The sequence below is a fragment of the Diceros bicornis genome, chromosome 21 (assembly GCF_020826845.1).
Source record: "Diceros bicornis minor isolate mBicDic1 chromosome 21, mDicBic1.mat.cur, whole genome shotgun sequence".
In the NCBI taxonomy this organism is placed as follows: Eukaryota; Metazoa; Chordata; class Mammalia; order Perissodactyla; family Rhinocerotidae; genus Diceros; species Diceros bicornis.
This window is the reverse complement of record NC_080760.1, coordinates 34,593,624-34,610,974: the sequence shown is the minus strand read 5'-3', so window position 1 is coordinate 34,610,974 and position 17,351 is coordinate 34,593,624. Positions and strand designations below refer to the sequence as shown.

Here is a 17,351-nt window from a genome sequence, read left to right as displayed (position 1 = left end):
AAATCATAGTGGAAACTATGGAAATTAAATGATAATATAAGTACTACATAATAAAATGTGTGAGATAAAGCTCAAGTAGTACTTTATAAAGAGAAATTTATAGGGGCTGGCCTGGTGGTGCAAGCAGTTAAGGGCACGCATTCCACTGAGGTGGCCCAGGGTTTGCCAGTTCAGATCCCTGGCGCGCACCGACGCACCACTTGTTAAGCCGTGCTGTGGCGGCGTCCCATATAAAGTAGAGGAAGATGGGCACGGATGTTAACCTAGGGCCAGTCTTCCTCAGCAAAAAGGAGGAGCATTGGCATCGGATGTTAGCTCAGGGCTGGTCTTCCTCACAAAAAAATAAAAAAAGAAATTTATAGCCTTGAGTGCTTATATTAGAAAAAAATGTAACGAGCTAATCATCAACTGAAAAATTTAGAAGAAGAGCAGTGGAGGAAAACCGCAGATAATGGGGTAAAAAAATAAGATAATAAAAACTAATAAATAAAAATAGAAGATCACCAACATCAAAAGTCTATTCTTTGAAAAAAATAATGAATTAACAAGATTCATCACACAAAAAAATTAAATTGCCCAAATAAACAACATAAAGGACATAGAGGTCTATAATTACAAATACACAAGAAGTTAATCAGATTATAAGGCAAAATTAAAAACTACTTTATGCAGATAAATTTGAAAGTTTGAGTAAAATGGACATTCTAAAAATACATATAAATTATCAAAACTAATTTGAGAAAAGATACAGAATCTGAATGGTCCTATAACCATGAAAGAAATGAAATCAGTAATTAAATTTTTTTCTCCTGGAAAACACTAGACCAGAAGGTCTTGCAGTCATGCCATGAGTTATGCCAGATATTCAATTCCAAAATACATAAACTCTCTTAGACAATAGAAAAAGAGGGAATATTCCCAAACTTATTCTACAAGGCCAATATTAACCTTGGATCCAAAACTTGATACAGACAGCATAAGAAAATAAAATTACACACTTTCAAATATCTAGAACATTGACAAGTAAAAAAAACATTAGCAAACCAAATTAAGCAATGGATTTTAAAATGATATGTCATAAATTTTTGGGTTTATCCTTGGAAGCAAGGTTCGTTCATTATTAGAAAATTATTTCATGTAATTCTTCATATCAACTGATTAGAGAAGGAAACCATATGTCATCTCAATACATGCCCAGGAATCATTCAGTAAAATTCTAGAAGAATTCCTGATAAAAATTCTTAGCAAACTAGGAGTAGAATTGGAACTTTCTTAACCTGATGAAGTATATCTACAAAAAAACTTATAGCAGGCATCATCTTCAAGGGTGACATTTTTAAAATCTCTTTTAAAGTCAGGAACAAAATGAGGATGCTAGTTCACCACTTCTTTCAACATAATTTTGGAAGTTCTAGTCTAGAAAAACACGGCCTAGAGAATGAATAACTTGTATACCAGGAGACATGCACCAGAATATTCATAGCAGCTTTGATTTTGATAGCAGAAAACTGGAAATTACCCAATTATCCTTTGACTTCGAATGGATAAATCAATTGTGGCATCTTCATATAGCGGCCTCCTATACAGTGGGAAAACAAATGGACCTTTTCTATGTGTGTCCTCTTGGATGAATGGTGTTGAACAAAGAAGCTAATCACAGAAGAAGACATATACAGTATCATTCCATTTATGTGAAGTTTACATAAAGTTCCTAAACAGGCAAATTTTAGTGTATATTTTAAAATACATACATGTAAACTGTAAAGAAAAGTAAGGAAATGATTAACACAAAATTCAGAATCTAGGTTACATCTGAGGCTAGCATGGGGAATGGGATCATGGGGAAGGGGGAAGGGATTTTGTACAATTTTCTATATCTTAAGCTGCTAGTAGATACAAAGTTTATTATTATTAGACTTGACATTTTGTATTGTCTGTATGCTATTACATAATGTATAAAACAAAGCAAAAAATCGTCATGAATGTGGATGGAATACACATTTCTTCCTTGATATATTGTCCTGTTTCCTCATCCAAGGCATCCATTCTAGAAAATTTCCAATGTCTTGTGTCAGAAAACTCACAGAATAATCATTTAAATATTGTCCTTTGTGCTTATTTGGTCTGTGACCAAATTCTTTATTTCCCTTCACATTCTTCTAAATCCACACTTTCACTTCTTATAACCGTTGGTCCATGTCAGGCAGCACTCGTAACTACGTGCTCACTCGGTCATTTGCACATTCCCTAACTTCCCTGAGGTACTTCTTCATCTGCAGAGCAGAAAATGTCATGCCTGCCCAGTGCCATGGGGGGTGAGAATTAAGCAAAATGATGTCAGCCTGGAATTTAGTAAATACTGAATAAATGTTAAGTATTATTGATTGTTGTTATGAAATGAAATAGCTTACGTAGAGTTCCAGGAAAATGTTGGGCACAAAGTAGACATTGAATACAACCCAGCCACTCTTAGTATCATGGATCCAGGCCTTGTTCATTTCTTTCTTATTATGACATCCTGGAGACAATTTCCCTTATTTCCAGGACTGTACCCATTTCCATGATGCTCACCCCTATTTCCATAGGACATGTTTCTGGAGTCAGGTTCCTTATTTTCCCATCTGTGTATCTGCATTGCCTATTACAGTTCATTGTTGTGGGGGTTCCTGAATGTTTACCGGGTTCCTTTAAGGCCGTGATTTGGCATCCATTTCACAATTATCATGTCTGGTATCTCGAAGTTCATCAAAGAGACATCCCAGAGGGCTTCACTTTCCTGGTCTCCTTAACTCTGAGCTGTACCTTCCTCATCTTTCAGGCTGGTTAGTTGACCGTCTACTTTGTCCAGTTAGTCATCACAGGTCCTTCTCTTTAAATAAAATTCAGTGGGATAACACATAAAAGCTGCTGCCCCACAGATGACATATGAGATAGTCCAAAATTATTTTTCTTCCACTCCCTCTCTCCTTCACACTCTTTCCTTGCATTCAAGCAGTTCTCAGAATTCCAACCATGAATCATGGCTTCCCAGTCTAATAATAAAAGATGTGATAACTTACCCCTGCTCCATTTGGTTTAAATTTGAAACTCCTGTGATGTCCACTTACCCAATAATTATATTCAACTGATGCAGTTACCCTTTGGCCTGCTCACAGTATAATATTTTGTCTTATCTCTTCTTTATCCTTGTTCTCCGTTTTTGCTGTGTGTTCTTTCTCTCTGTAATCCAGGATATACGTCACTGTTGTTGTCTTTTGGATTATAAGATTAAGTGTATGATCTAGAGAGTGGTCAAGGATGTGCAGAGGAGATTGCTAGGAAAGACTGTCTTATATCTGTGTCATTCATTTTCCTTTTAATGGCCAAGCTCCAAAAAGTACTAAATTTCAGCACACAGTGTATTTTGTGACTCCCTAACCTCTTGAAAAAAGGCCAAATAAAAATGAGGAATGTTTCTTTCAGTATGCTGTATGTATATTGCAAAAATTGTAATCCAAATAAACATTTAGAAAAGAAAGATGAAAACTCAAACAAGACCATCCTACCCTCTGGGAATTTACAGTCTAAATATGACAAAAATATAGAGTGAGATAGAAAAGAAAGTGGGCAGTGATGATATTGCTGACACTAATGTCCATACAGGAAATTGAAATATATGGAAAGAAGAGTCAGCTGGTTCTTGGGCATTGATCAAAGGAAAATACAAATATATAGAAGGAGAAAAAGGTTACTTGATAACATTCTCCTTTGGTTTTAGATAGTTACACAGCTAGTCTGATTCTTCCCCTTCTCCCCGCAGCCTCCCAGGATTCTAGGGTATTTTGGCTAATGTTATTTACAGTGTCCATAAACTCAAAAGAGGCTAAAGGGGCTATGAAAGAATAATCATTGTGCAAAAAAACTCAAATACATTTAGGGAGTGGAAAATGCATAGGAATTTGTGACCACAAATGATGGCAACCTGGAGACCATAGTAGGAAGTAGTGATTACTGCAGAAAACTGTGGAGTACTTTCCCCTCCCCTGCCACCACTAAAGGCAATCACATTCCAAAAAATTTTTTTATTGTGCCAACCACACTAAATATGTCTGCTGACCCCAATTGACCCATGGAATACCAGTTTGTGAGCCTCAACAATTCCCATTGCACAGATGAGAGATGCCTATAGTGGTAGTGATTTACCCAAAATCATACAAACAGACAGAGACGAGTCAAAGCTCCAAATCTGTCCATGCTGATGGACTCAGTCTGAAACTATGAAAGAAGAGATGTGCAGGTATTTTTATACAAACAATTTGTACTAGCTGGAATAAAACAAACTAGATGAGAGGAGTGTAGAAGTTTTGTAAACACTGCCAAAGTATTGGGGTCAATAAAAGAGACCAAAAACTTGATTGAATAAAACATCTTGCTTCCGCCTCATTGCGTTCTTGTCCATGTTGATCAGCTGTAATAGAGCATGACAGAGGTATCGATTGAATGAGGCAATTCTCAGGTATTTGGGACCTGAATGCAGCCGTGGACTATCAAGAAGGCAATGCTCTACAGAAGCCTAAAATTAAGAAAGTTAAATGAAAAGGGGACTGGGGCATAAGAAGTTTGGTGTTTATAACATTCTAGCAAATGACATACTTGAAGCTGAATGGGCCTCATTTTCTTCACCCGTAAGTTACAGATAAGCATATATCGGTTATTGTCTTATAAATAGCTGTTGATGAAATGCCTGAAGTATTTGCATGGGTTTCTGTAATATTGATTTCTAAAACACTCTCAAAAACAGTGAAAGAAGATTGGATACACACTTCTACATTTATTCCTTACTGAAAAATCCCAGAAAAAACAACAGCAAAGGAAAATGTTAAGGGCATAAATCCATCAAGACATGGAAAACAAAAGGGAAGATGACAGTACACAAATTTTGGAAGCTAGAAAGCAGATGGACACGTGGTAAATACATTAGCAGACCCAAGATATTAATATCTGAGCTAAAATAAGATCATTGGAAAGTTTGAAAAACAATCAGATCCCCAGATCCCCTCTCCCACTCCTTGTATTCAGGACTCTGTCACGCCCCCACCTTGGCCAATGGCTAAAGATTTTGTTCCTGAAGAGAGTAAAACAGTCTCTGGGAATGGGGTACACCAGGCACAGTTGAGAGCAAGGCTTCAGGAGAAGTGTCTCCAGGAAGATGAAATTGATACCTGAAGTATAGAACATCTTGAAAGGATATTTAAACAACTGGTGAAGAGTTTGGGGCTGAGTTAGTGATAAGTATTTAGAAAACCAAACAAATTTTTAAAAAGACATTTATTACCTCCTGGGAAAACAATAGTCATGCAGGAAAGGAATGGTGATGGTAGTCTTCTCCATGCTCAGTGTTGGGTACATTTAAATAATATAATAATGTACACACTGAATATTGATTTAATGAAAATTACTATTATTGGAATGACGGGGGATGAGACAGAGAACATGTGCGATGGAAGTAGAGGGAGGAAGGAAAGTTAAGTCCTCTGACTTCATCGTGGGAAATTGATTTTTTTGAAAGTTTGACATTTTTTTTGAAGTATCATTTAGAGATATGGAGGTAAATGCTAAAATAACCAGTTGAGGGAAGGGATAGTTAGGGAGAGGGAAGAGGGATATCGTAGAATGTTTTTTGTAGCAAATCTTGTAGAGCTATTCAATTCTTTTAAATTAGGCCTAGATATCTTTGATTTAAAATTGATATATGTATATTTCAAACTGATTAATAAAAATAAAAGGGAAATCTGCTGAAAAGCCAGATTAGTGAGGGTGTTTGTCTCAACAGCCAGAGATGAGGAGGAGCAGAGAATGTTCTTCCCATCTCTGCATCTTTCCCAGCAAGCCCACTCTGTCCACATACTATTGAAGTGATGCCTTCATCTCAAGCTGATGAAATGATGTACCCTAGTTTAGGAATAATAGAAACCAGATGGCCTCAGCCTTCTCAGAACATCTCATTTTTAACTGCTTTTATTTATCTTCCACTTTTGGTTGTATTTCCTTAGGACATTTTTTGATCTTACAGACAATAAAAATTATATTCTGAGAATCATGGCATCATAAGACTTGAAAAATTTTCTGGAGTTTAGGGAGTCTCTTACTTACCTTCTTCAGAATAAACACATGGTATATGCCTTTCACTAAAAAGGCTGGGTGGGGGCGGGGCATCACTACTCACTTGTGTCTGACATTGTCTTACAGTCTTGGATATGGAGCTCTGCGATTCTTAACCTTTTTTCAGTTTTGAGGCTTTTAACCTCGTTAAAGCTTTGGACCTGCTCTTCAGAAAAACTCCTATATGCAGATTCTACATACACTTAAGGAGAATCACAGAGTCCCTGATGCCTATTCATGGTCCACTTAAGTATCCATGAACCTGTTATGAATCTGATCCCTATTACTTGCTATACTAATAGATTCTAAATAAGTATTGAATTAAACGACTGAATGGACCCAAAGAGAGAGACTCTAGTTCCAGCTGACTTATTGGGTGAGAACAAGGACACGCCACCAATGCTCTGTTTTGTGTCTTTAACGTTCCTCTTGGAGTATGGAGAATTGGTTCTGGATCTCTTTCTCTCCTTGCTCTTTGGGCTGTCTGCCCTTGTATCCTCCATCCATCCTGAAGCAGTACTTAACTAATGTCTTCTCCATTGCCCAGACTCCTGAATTTCTAGGCTCAACTTATAAAAAGTGCCCTCAACAGTACATCTTGCCATTCTAAAATAAATAAATCAAAAATGCTTCATTATGCCCAATTTGTTCTACATATTCAAGGCTGCCATATGGCTTCAATAGATGTCTAGTGAAAATGTATTTAATATCTCATAAAACCTACATAAAGATGTCAAATGCCCATAATTAAAGACAAATCCTCTCTGAGATATTACTTTACCAATTAGCCATCTGGAGCTGTCTGGCCAAGTCCTAACCAATTAGCCAGTTGTGGACGTTTTGAAGATGTACAAGTCCTAAGGAGAGTTGGGAATACTTAGCAAGTTTAGTAGTGATCATAGTGCTGGGATAACTGGATTCAAGATGTTCTCATTATGAAAATGCCTCTTGCAGTCCATTTCCACTCCCTCAGGTAATCACCATTGGAAATAACTGAGCAACATTACCTGAGTCCTGCCCTTTGCAGGATAATGAAACTTTCAGTGGCCATGTGAAGAGCAAGATAGTAGAGGTCGTAGGAAGATGCTTGCAGAATTAACCTTACTCTGTGGGTGATCCTTTCTATTCTACAAAGGACAGTTATGTCTCAATTTAAGTCCTCACCTTGCAATACTGCCAGGTCCACAGAATTTTGTCATCATCCCCTTCTCCGTCAATTCTCCAGCCAGGTAGGAACAGCTGAGAGGAATGTAAACTTTGGTGTGCCTCAGAATTGCTCTGCAAACGTGTACAACAATGCAGATTCCCATGTCCCAGTCCCAGAGGTTCCAGTTCTCACTCTGGTACATTGACTTCATTTTCTTCCCCCAGCCATCTGACTTTACCTATTTCACTCTTGTGCATATGGCAGCAATCTTATTTTCACTCTAGTGGTTGTCCTAACCAGGTTGTCCTAACCAGGGCTTGCAGAATGTTTGCTGTAAAAACAATTTTGTCTTCCCTTTTTGGCTTTAAAAACCAAAAGGCTGTCCAAGACGTGATGATTTATGTCATTAAATTGAAACATGAGGACACATTTTAGGGTGGAAAATTTGGTAAAAGATGGCCAGAAATCCGGGATTTGAGCATATCCTTTAGTGGAATTGGGGAGGGACAGAAGACAGAGAAGGATGTGTCAATGTTGGTATTACAAAGACACCTGAAAGGGTGGTAAAGGCTCCGATAGAACAAAAGCTACAGGGGTGGTTACCCAGGAACTGTTTTCCTTATGGATAGAGAGTTAACCAGAAGATTGTGTTGATTTTTGCAGGTGTTCTTTAGAAACACAGTAAGAAAGTTGAACTTAAACGGAAAATAAAACTGAAACTTATGTTAAGAAACAACAGAATGTAGCACTATTTCAATTGCAATGAAATATAGCTTTAGCTTTCACAAACTCAAGGGAGTGTCAAGTTACATGATTAAAACCATCTTCTCAGGCTCAGAAGGGGAGTGGTCCGCGCATTTGCCCTTGGTGCGAGCCTTTTAAGGACTGTTTATGCGTTTACTGTCAGCACCTTGACTGAGAGTACCATCTCCATTTCCATCTCCACTGCCTCACAGGCAGGACCAACAGCTCTCCCCCTGCCGGTGCTGCCTCTGAGCAGGACCGATGATTCAGCATCTCCTAAGCACTTACATATGAAATTCTTCAGTTGTATTTTCACATGGGATCCTCTCTATCTTTGCTGGAGTCTTTCTCCTGTAGTTGCTGTGCCTTCACCATGGAAGTCTTAACTTCCTAGAAGCTAGCAACAATGTCCTTTTTTTTTTTTTTTTTCATTTTTGGTGGCATTTAGAACAATACTATAAATACAAAGCCAGTCCTTAAACATGTGGATTGACTCACTAATAGATTTTTTTCTGAGACACATGTCTCAGTGCCTCAGAACAGAATTCTGTTACTTAACTTCAGTTAAATGTGTGTCTGAAGAGTTTCACATTTCCCAATAGCCAATACTTAAAACAAGACCAGATCCCTAAAAGCACCTAATGTTCCTGTCCCATTTTGTTCTGCTCCCACATTTGACTGAGATTCTCATCTTTCCACACCCTCTACCATTGTTTCTGTGTGTCCACACATAAGATTTAAAATGAACATTTATTAAGTCTCTGTTGCAGGATTCTGTGCTTAACACTTTACAACTTATCTTCCCAACATCAACTATAAGAAGTAGGCACATTTTACAAACAGAGAAACTAAGAAAAAGCATTTTATAAAAACAGGTTCAAAATACTAAGAAAAATAAGTGGAGAGGGAGTAAGGAATGAAACTAGTGGCAAACGTTGATGTTTGTTGAAACTGAATAATGCTTAATGTGGATTCATGGTCCTATTCTTACTACTTTTGTATATGTTTGGAAATGTCCATAAAGTAAAAGTTTTAAAATTATAAAAATAAAACTAATTAAATTAAAAACTTATCTGGAGAAATGACATCTCTTCTTCATCTAATCTTGGGTTAAGATTATTTGGGTGCCTCCTCCTGGTAGAGAAAATGCTGATAATAACCGAGCTCTCTGCTAGAGGTCCACTGAAACCCTGAGTAGTTTGTTTCTAACCATTATTACCTACATATGGCCTTCAAGTCTTCAAATTTCCTTTAGCTTTCTTCCTGAGTATGACACGGAAGCCTATTTTGTACCCCAGGAAGACATAAGGGGATGTCACTTCAAATGCCATGAAATAATCTTTTTGCTCTGTTCACTTGTGATAATGTGTGCGTTTCCCAGTAACTTCTCTCCAGTGTAGAATCTCCTGATTCTTTTCCATGTTGTCTGTGCCGCCACCTCATTTTCTTGTTGTTAACTGAAGAATTGTTCGTCTCTATTTAGACTTCAGATCTGCATCTGCTTTATGCTATTCCATCTGTTCTGCATTGTACTTTCTTTGTAATATATTAGATCCTGGGTAGCATTTAAAGAGACAGTCAAGTTAGCATGGGCCTCGAGCTTTCTCTGTCTTTCTGGGAAAGTTTCTTAGATTAGTAACAAATAAAACCGGTTGTTTGTTACCATGTAGAAATCACTTTACCTTTGAAAATTTGTAAAGTTTCTTTTTTCATTATTCCTTTTCTTTTTACCTTCTTCCTTGGCATCATCCCAGACCCACTCTCAGAACTAAGTGACTTGGTCTCCTTGGCCAGATTGGAAGTCAGACACTTTGACGCCAAAAGAACTGGTATATAATGGACTGAAAATTTAGAAGTTCCTATGGACCCACATGTGTCTCTCTGATACTAGGGATGAGCAGCTATTGATCAGAAAAGGGCTGTTTCCAACCTGTGGCTTCTGAGTCAGTGGACTTGGATTCAAACCCCACCTCTGTAAGTAGCCTCCCCCAGGCTCAGCTTGGCCCTCTGTGGAATGGCAGGACTAGTACCTACCTTGTAGTTTTGTCGTGAAGATAACCTTTGAAAAGTTTTCAGTATGGGACCTGTCACCTATTGCAAAAACTTTATAAATGGTCAGTAGCTAATTATTATTAACTCTACAAGTCACTGACAACATGGGAAAGTGCTGACTGCGGATGGTAATAGCTACAAAAAAATAATGTGTTTTCTTGGTTGCCAAATTAAGTTGAAACCAGTTTTCACATTAACAGCAGGCATTCACTAACTTAGAAAACACAGCTACCAACGAGGCTCCAAAAGAAGGTCTTTGAGGCTGATGCTCATTTCATGTGTCATATTCACTTTGGGTGAAAACTTGCTGAATTTTGTGAAATGTGAAATTGTTGAATTTAGTTTTTCCCTTCCTTGTCTACCCAGCTGTCATTACATATATCCTCAAAGGTGGAAGTTTTCTGACCAGGGCTTGGTTAGGACAGAAGTTTTGTGCTTTGATTTTGCATTGTGTTTGAGGTTAGTAATGAAGAATTCAGGAGAATTATTGGATGCTCTAGGGAAAGTACAGACGTCACCTTATTTCTATTTTCTGTAAAGTTGAAAATGACAATGAATAGCAATGCTAATAAGTGATACTGTGTCTGGTTGGGTTCAAAAAAATAATTCATTACTTCTGAAGAGATTGAAGCCTTTGATGAGAGCGGCTTTTTTGACAAATGAAAAATTCTAAAACTGATGGTAAAATTTTTTTGTAGCATCTGTATTCATTCATTTACATTTTTAGCAAACATGTCTTGAACATCTTCTTTGAGCCAGGTACATTGTTAGACAGTGGAATACTAAAATGAATAAGACTATTGTGAAAGGAGAGAAATAGCTCAATTAAATTCTATAATTTGAGGAGAGTTTCAAAAAAGGGCCAATTGCCAATGTATGGATCGCGTTTAGATAAAGTCACAAGGGGTGGTGCAGTACCCCAGGCATCGTGACAGTGGCGAGCCTCTACTGCCTCTTGGCTCAAAGGAACAAGGGGAAGAGTGAGTCCCAGTACCTGGAGAGAAGCTAGTATGAGTAGGTCTCCCCTGGGAGATGCAGCCCTGGGCCTCATGCAGGGAGCTTTGATCAATTCAGGATGGTCTGCCAGGGAGGTAGCCAAAGAGGATCAACTCCACAGTCATTCCTCTCGGCCTTCTGAAACTCCTACTGGTGCTGCCCATTGGCAAATCCCTCTGGAAGCAGGAGGGAAAGGGAGCCCGTTGGTGCAGGTCACAGAGGTCAGCCTCTCAGGGCACAAAGCAGAGTGGAGAAAAAGCTGGAAAAGGCAAAAGAATACAATACAGCTGTGACCTCCCTCAAGATACTCTGTCTAGTGGTAGAAGACTGGCAAACAAGCAGATAAGTTCTAACACCTATAGTAATTAATAGTATACTGATATTTACAAAATAATAGGAAAGCCCAGGGGACAAAGCTACCAGCTGTGGTATTAGGGAACATTTATTCTTGATCTCAAAGAATGAGTACAAATTTTCTGGACGACAGGGGAAAGAGAAGGAATGTCATAAGGGGTAGAGGAAAAGACCAGTATATAAATCACACAAGTATACGAGGCTTGTTTAGAAATTATCAGCCTGACTGCAGCAGAAGGTATATGGGACACAGGGAAAGGATTTGGGATTTTGTGAGGCTTTGTTTGGATTCTTGGGGAATATTATCCAGAGTCACCATGGCATGTTTAGTAAACAAGTGTAAGATACTTCTGACCTGCATGCTGCGTGAGAGGAGATGCCCTTTTTGTTCGCTACCAGAACAGTGCTTGGCACTGGTTCCATGCTTAGTAGCTCTTTGGAGAATGAATGAACAAGTGAACAAGAGAGTTGTTGTATGTGAACCTAAGTCCCACGACTTTGTTTTACTTTATTAAAATTAAATTTGATAGGGGCCAGCCCGGTGACATAGTGGTTGGGTTCACGCACTCTGCTTTGGCAGCCCAGAGTTCGCAGGTTCAGATCCTGGGCACGGACCTACAGACTGCTCATCAAGCCATGCTGTGGTGGTGTCCCCCATACCACATAGAGGAAGATTGGCACAGATGTTAGCTCAGGGACAATCTTCCTCACACAAAAAGAGGAAGATTGGCAACAGATGTTAGCTCAGGGCCAATCTTCCTCACTAAAAAAAAAAAAAAAAAAATTAGGGGCCGGCCCAGTAGCGCAGTGGTTAAGTGCGCTCTCTCTACTTCCGCGGCCCGGGGTTCACAGGTTCAGATCCCAAGCGTGCACCGACACACCGCTCGTCAAACCATGCTGTGGTGGCATCCATCCCATATAAAGTAGAGGAAGATGGACACAGATGTTAGCCCAGGGCCAATCTTCCTCTGCAAAAAGAGGAGGATTGGCATCGTATGTTAGCTCAGAGCTGATCTTCCTCACAAAAAAAAAAAAATTTAAAATTGATGTGTATTAGCAAGTGGTACCATTTTGATTCTTCCTGTTTGTTCTAGAAGTAAGCAGATCTAAAGAACAATGGTTTTGTTGAAGAAGCACAAGATGAGGGTCAGGACATCTGTTCATCACTGGAAGCACCATTTAGCCCTGTTTCTCAGCTCCACTGTCTCAAAAGTAGAAATTGTGCTTGCTCCCTCAGCTATCTCATAAGATTATTGTGAAGATCAAAGGTACCTTGACAGGTATAAAGAACTTGACAGATAAGATGCACTGATGCCTCCTTCGCCTGCATCAGTAGCCACTGAGATGAGCCACATAAGTGAATTTTTCAAATAATTAAATTGTGTTCCATTAAATTAGAGTTTTTCAATGTCAGTACTATGCACATTTTGGGCCAGAATAGTTCTCTGTTGTGGGGGGCTGTCCTGTGCGTTATAGGATGTTTTGTAGCATCCCTAACCTCTACCATTGGCCACTGGCACTTCCCCCACCCCCACAACCAATTGTGACAACCAAAATTGTCTCCATACTTGACCAGATGTCCCCTAGAGAGCAAAATTGTCCCCTGGGTGAGGACCACGGCGTTAAACCTTCTTTTTAAATCTTAACCATGCTAGATGGAAATCTTTCTAAAATACATTGGTCACATCTCTGGCCTGTTAAACGTGGCTCCTGGATTGCTACACTAGAATACTAGCTGTAACAATCATAACATCTTTAAGACATGTTAGAATTATTTGCCTGCATCCCTGGTCTGCTATATTTTTGTAGACCTTGTGTCTGCATTTCATTTTTTTAATTTTCCCTCCCTCTCTCCCTGTGAGGCTGACAGCTGTCACTTTCCTGTAAGCATCCAAGTGTACTAATTTGCTATTTCTAATCTGCTGAGGATTTAAAAAGTGGTTAGGCAGCTTTCATGGAATGCATCTAAAATGAGAATCAACATTCCTGAGTTTGGGTGTACAGGAGCCTGGCAGATGGACTTGGTTTATTTGAGCCAGGCGGAGGCCTTCTTATTTCTCAGTTCTCAACTCTTCTCTTAGGGACATCTGCCAGGTAAGTGTAGTGTCATCACAATTATTATATCACGACTGTATGGTATTACCTACATCGACTTCCCCATGTCCTTGATTTAGGATGAAATAAGAGAGGGATGAAATGTCTGATAATAGTTCAAACATTCTTGCCAATTGGGTACAAACATTTCAGAGAACAATTAGTCTTTTATTTGCTCACCACCCTCCTCCTCCTGCTTCCGTTTAGAAATTATATGAGGGGGTAGTACATTATTTATATCATCTATGAGGCTGCACAGAGCCTGGTATAATGTAAGCCAATAAGATGTTCTTTTATATTAAGTAAAATACGTCTAATGTATTAGCATCTAGTACAGTGCCATGGTGCCAGGCACATAGTAGGCCTCAAAAATGTTGGTGAAAGGAACCACAGGAATGAATAACAAGAATATAACCTCACTTCCTAATTGTCAGTATGAAAAAAACTCATGTAAGGTGTAGCAAGCCAAGGATAAGGACTTCAAAAATTCAGGTGAGGGGCCGGCCCCGTAGCACAGCAGGTAAGTGCCCATACTCCGCTTCAGCGGCCCGGGGTTTGTGGGCGCACACAGGTGCACCACTTGTCAGGCCACGCTGTGGCGGCGTCTCATATAAAAGTAGAGGAAGGTGGGCACAGATGTTAGCTCAGGCCCGATCTTCCTCAGTAAAAAAAGAGGAGGATTGGCATCAGATGTTAGCTGAGGGCTGATCTTCCTCACACACACACACAAAAAAATCCAGATGAGGAAGGTAGTCTGTAATGAAAGCACAGACTAATCTTTCATGTCACAGATAGAGAGAACTGCAATAGTCCCAGAGGAGGAAAAATAAAATGACTAACCGTCAACCCACTTCCTGTTCTGCTGCAGTGTCTTTTAAATTTGCAGGTGGGGAATGGCTCAGCGGATTCTAGCTCACAGGACAGACCTCCTTTTATTTTTTCCATTGCAAATGTTTGCGTTTTTCACTGGCGGAAAGAAAGGTTGAGACTCGCAGCGTCTGCCCGATTCCAGTGGGTAGAATCTCAGGTTATCTCTAACAGCTCGCTTGCCCAGGATGTGAGGCTATTTCTGTCTGCTGTAACAAGAGTAATCCCTCGTGCCAGAATAAAGCAACCTGTAAGGGAACACTTACCTGAATGGTGTGCAAGGTCAGAGGAAAGCATTTCATTTAAAAATGGCTCTGTACGTAATAAAAAAGGGATCAGTGTCCAATAGGACTCTGAACACAGGGAGAAGAATGGGATTTGACTCACTTCGTTTTTTCAAGGTCACGACTGGTCTTAACAAGCCCCATGGGAGACAGGTTTCCAGATGGTGATTCTGGACCAGCCAAACCCTTGAGACAGGAGGCCAAGGCTGACCAATTTCCACCTGGGAATATGAAACCTGAGATCATGCTGGTAGCAAGATCACCCTCAGGGCTTAGCCCAGAATCCATGCTACCCTCTGAGTACCTCCTGAACTGAATGAACCCCGGGATGCTGGGACTTGTACTTGCAGATTTCATCTGGTCATTTCAGGAGGAGTTCTGTTGAAGAAATCAAGACAATCTGACCTGAGAGTCAAGAAAATAGCTAGTCCTCAAAAGATAAAGAAATTCTTAGAATGTCATAATCATCTATTTGTATTTTCAAAAAGGCAACTTAGTCAGAAAAGATCTCTGTGTGTCTCTTGGGTTCTGCGGTCTCAACATTTCGGATGGGTCAATGGTTAATTGGGTTGGGTTAGTGATTCTTTTTATTATGGTGACTTTTGACCATCTTTCTGGCAGAAGGTGTCTAATTAAATCATGGGCTGTTGTGGGTGAAAGATACTATTTCTCTGGCATTTAGTCTGCCCAGAACACAGCAGGAATTGCATGGAGGGACTTTGGAACATGGTGGGTACTTAACTTTGTTTTGTCTACCTTCATAACAAAGAGCAGCAGTCAGTGGTTCTGAATGCCTTTTCTAGTGAGATGATTACACAGGATCTGCAGCAGTTTGTTGAGGCCAGTGGGTCCGGAGTATGCGTGGTGGTACGAGATGAGTTAGCTCAGGCAGGGCTCAGGATTAGTAACCTATCAGGAAATGAGGGATGAGGGGGCTTAGACAAAGGTGGGAGCAGTGCAGTTGCTAAATTTGAGGTTGAATTCTTATAATCTGCTTGAATCCAAGTTATCCTAAAAGACTCTTTGAACAATGGGTTCTGTGGCTAAAAAGAATATCTCCTATGCAAATATATTGAGTGAAGGAGGACTTGCTGCCCATTTTGTAATTATTTATTGAGTACTTACTAGGTGCTGGCCATTTTTATGTGTGTGATTTAAGAGAATTTTTACAAGCCTTTGGGATATGAATTATTATCTTTGTTTTAAAGATGGAAAATGGGGGCTGGCCATTTTCATATATGTGGTTTAAGAGAATTTTTACAAGCCTTTGAGATATGAATTATTGTCTTTGTTTTAAAGATGGGAAAATGAGAGCTTCATACCCATTAGTGTTACACACTTGGGACTGAAGCATGACCTATACTGGGGCTTTATGTGAGATTGGCAGAACTGAAATTGGAGATCAGGTTTTCTGTTTTGCCCATTTTATAGTAGATAAAGTTGTTCTTATCTTTCCTAGGTTAAATTAATTTTTGAGGTCTAGCCTGGGAAACGAAACACCAGGAATAGTACTGTTTCAATCAGGAAATGTCTTCTCATAGCAAATGTGAAAAGTTGTTAAAACGTAACCTATTTGTAACTTGGTAAAACGTAACCTATTTGTAACTTGTAGGCCAACCACACATGTTTACACTAGTTATTCTTAAGTTCTATGTGTAATAAATAAATATATTTGTACATGTGTATGTATACAGTCATTTATTTATGCTGTATCCATTATACCCAGAAAAATTCTGAAAGAGTAGGTATTAAAATGTTAACAATAGCTGTCTCCAGGAGATAGGATTTAGGGACACCTCATTTTATTATTTTTCTCTTTCTTTGTAAATCTAAATTTTTTTCCACAACGGGAATGGAGCACAAATTATAGAAAGACAAGACATAAAGGAGAAGGCACACACCTGGCTCTTTTTAGATTCAGGTGTTTTTGATTTTCCCTCTCTCTGTAGTCCGTTCCCCCGTCTATATTGGTTTCATCACAATGATGCAGCTTAAGCCATCAATTTGAAGGTGATTCTGTGAGCTTTTTTTTTTTTTTTTGGTGAGGAAGATCGGCTCTGAGCTAACATCTGCCAATCCTCCTCTTTTTGCTGAGGAAGACTGGCCCTGGGCTAACATCCATGCCCATCTTCCTCCACTTTATATGGGATGCCGCCATAGCATGGTTGCCAAGCGGTGCATCAGTGCGCGCCCGGGATCCAAACCAGCGAATCCCAGGCCGCTGCAGCAGAGCGCGCGCACTTAACCGCTTGCACCATCGGGCCGGCCCTAGTGAGCTTTTTAATTTAAAGTTTGTGCAGGTGTCAAGATTCCAAAGGCATCAACTCAACAAAATTGAGGCCCATGGTGATAATTAGGATTGAGAGAACATTTGAGGAAGACAATGGGGAAGAAATATGAGAAACCAAAGGGAAGGACTAGAAATAGCTGGTCTATGGTAACCTCAGCAGGAGACATTGGTTTGGGGAGGGGATGAGCAAGTACAGGGGAAACAGACAGAATCGTCGACAGAATTGTCGATCATAGCATCTGAAATCAATCTGGGAGAGGAACAAAGGGTGAATCTCAGCATGAGAGGGGCCATAGGAAGATGGAAAAACAGGCCAAGGAGACTAAGTAAAGACAAGTCGCAGGCTATGTAGTGGAGAGTTTGAGAAACATCACGGCCGTGC

At 39.6% G+C, this 17,351-nt stretch overlaps 1 protein-coding gene across 6 annotated transcripts in view; it reads left to right on the top strand.

Moving 5' to 3' along the window:
• SAMD12 (sterile alpha motif domain containing 12) overlaps positions 1 to 17,351 on the top strand; it is a 380,602-nt gene that overhangs the window by 306,212 nt on the left and 57,039 nt on the right. The window contains exon 5 of one of the 6 annotated variants that reach the window (XM_058564836.1): positions 12,529 to 13,777. The exons of the other annotated variants lie outside the window; for them this stretch is intronic. Within the exon in view, the coding sequence (XP_058420819.1) occupies positions 12,529 to 12,563 (35 nt within the window). The 3' untranslated portion in view covers positions 12,564 to 13,777. Of the gene's footprint in view, positions 1 to 12,528; positions 13,778 to 17,351 lie in introns of those variants that run through there. 6 annotated transcript variants of the gene reach the window in all.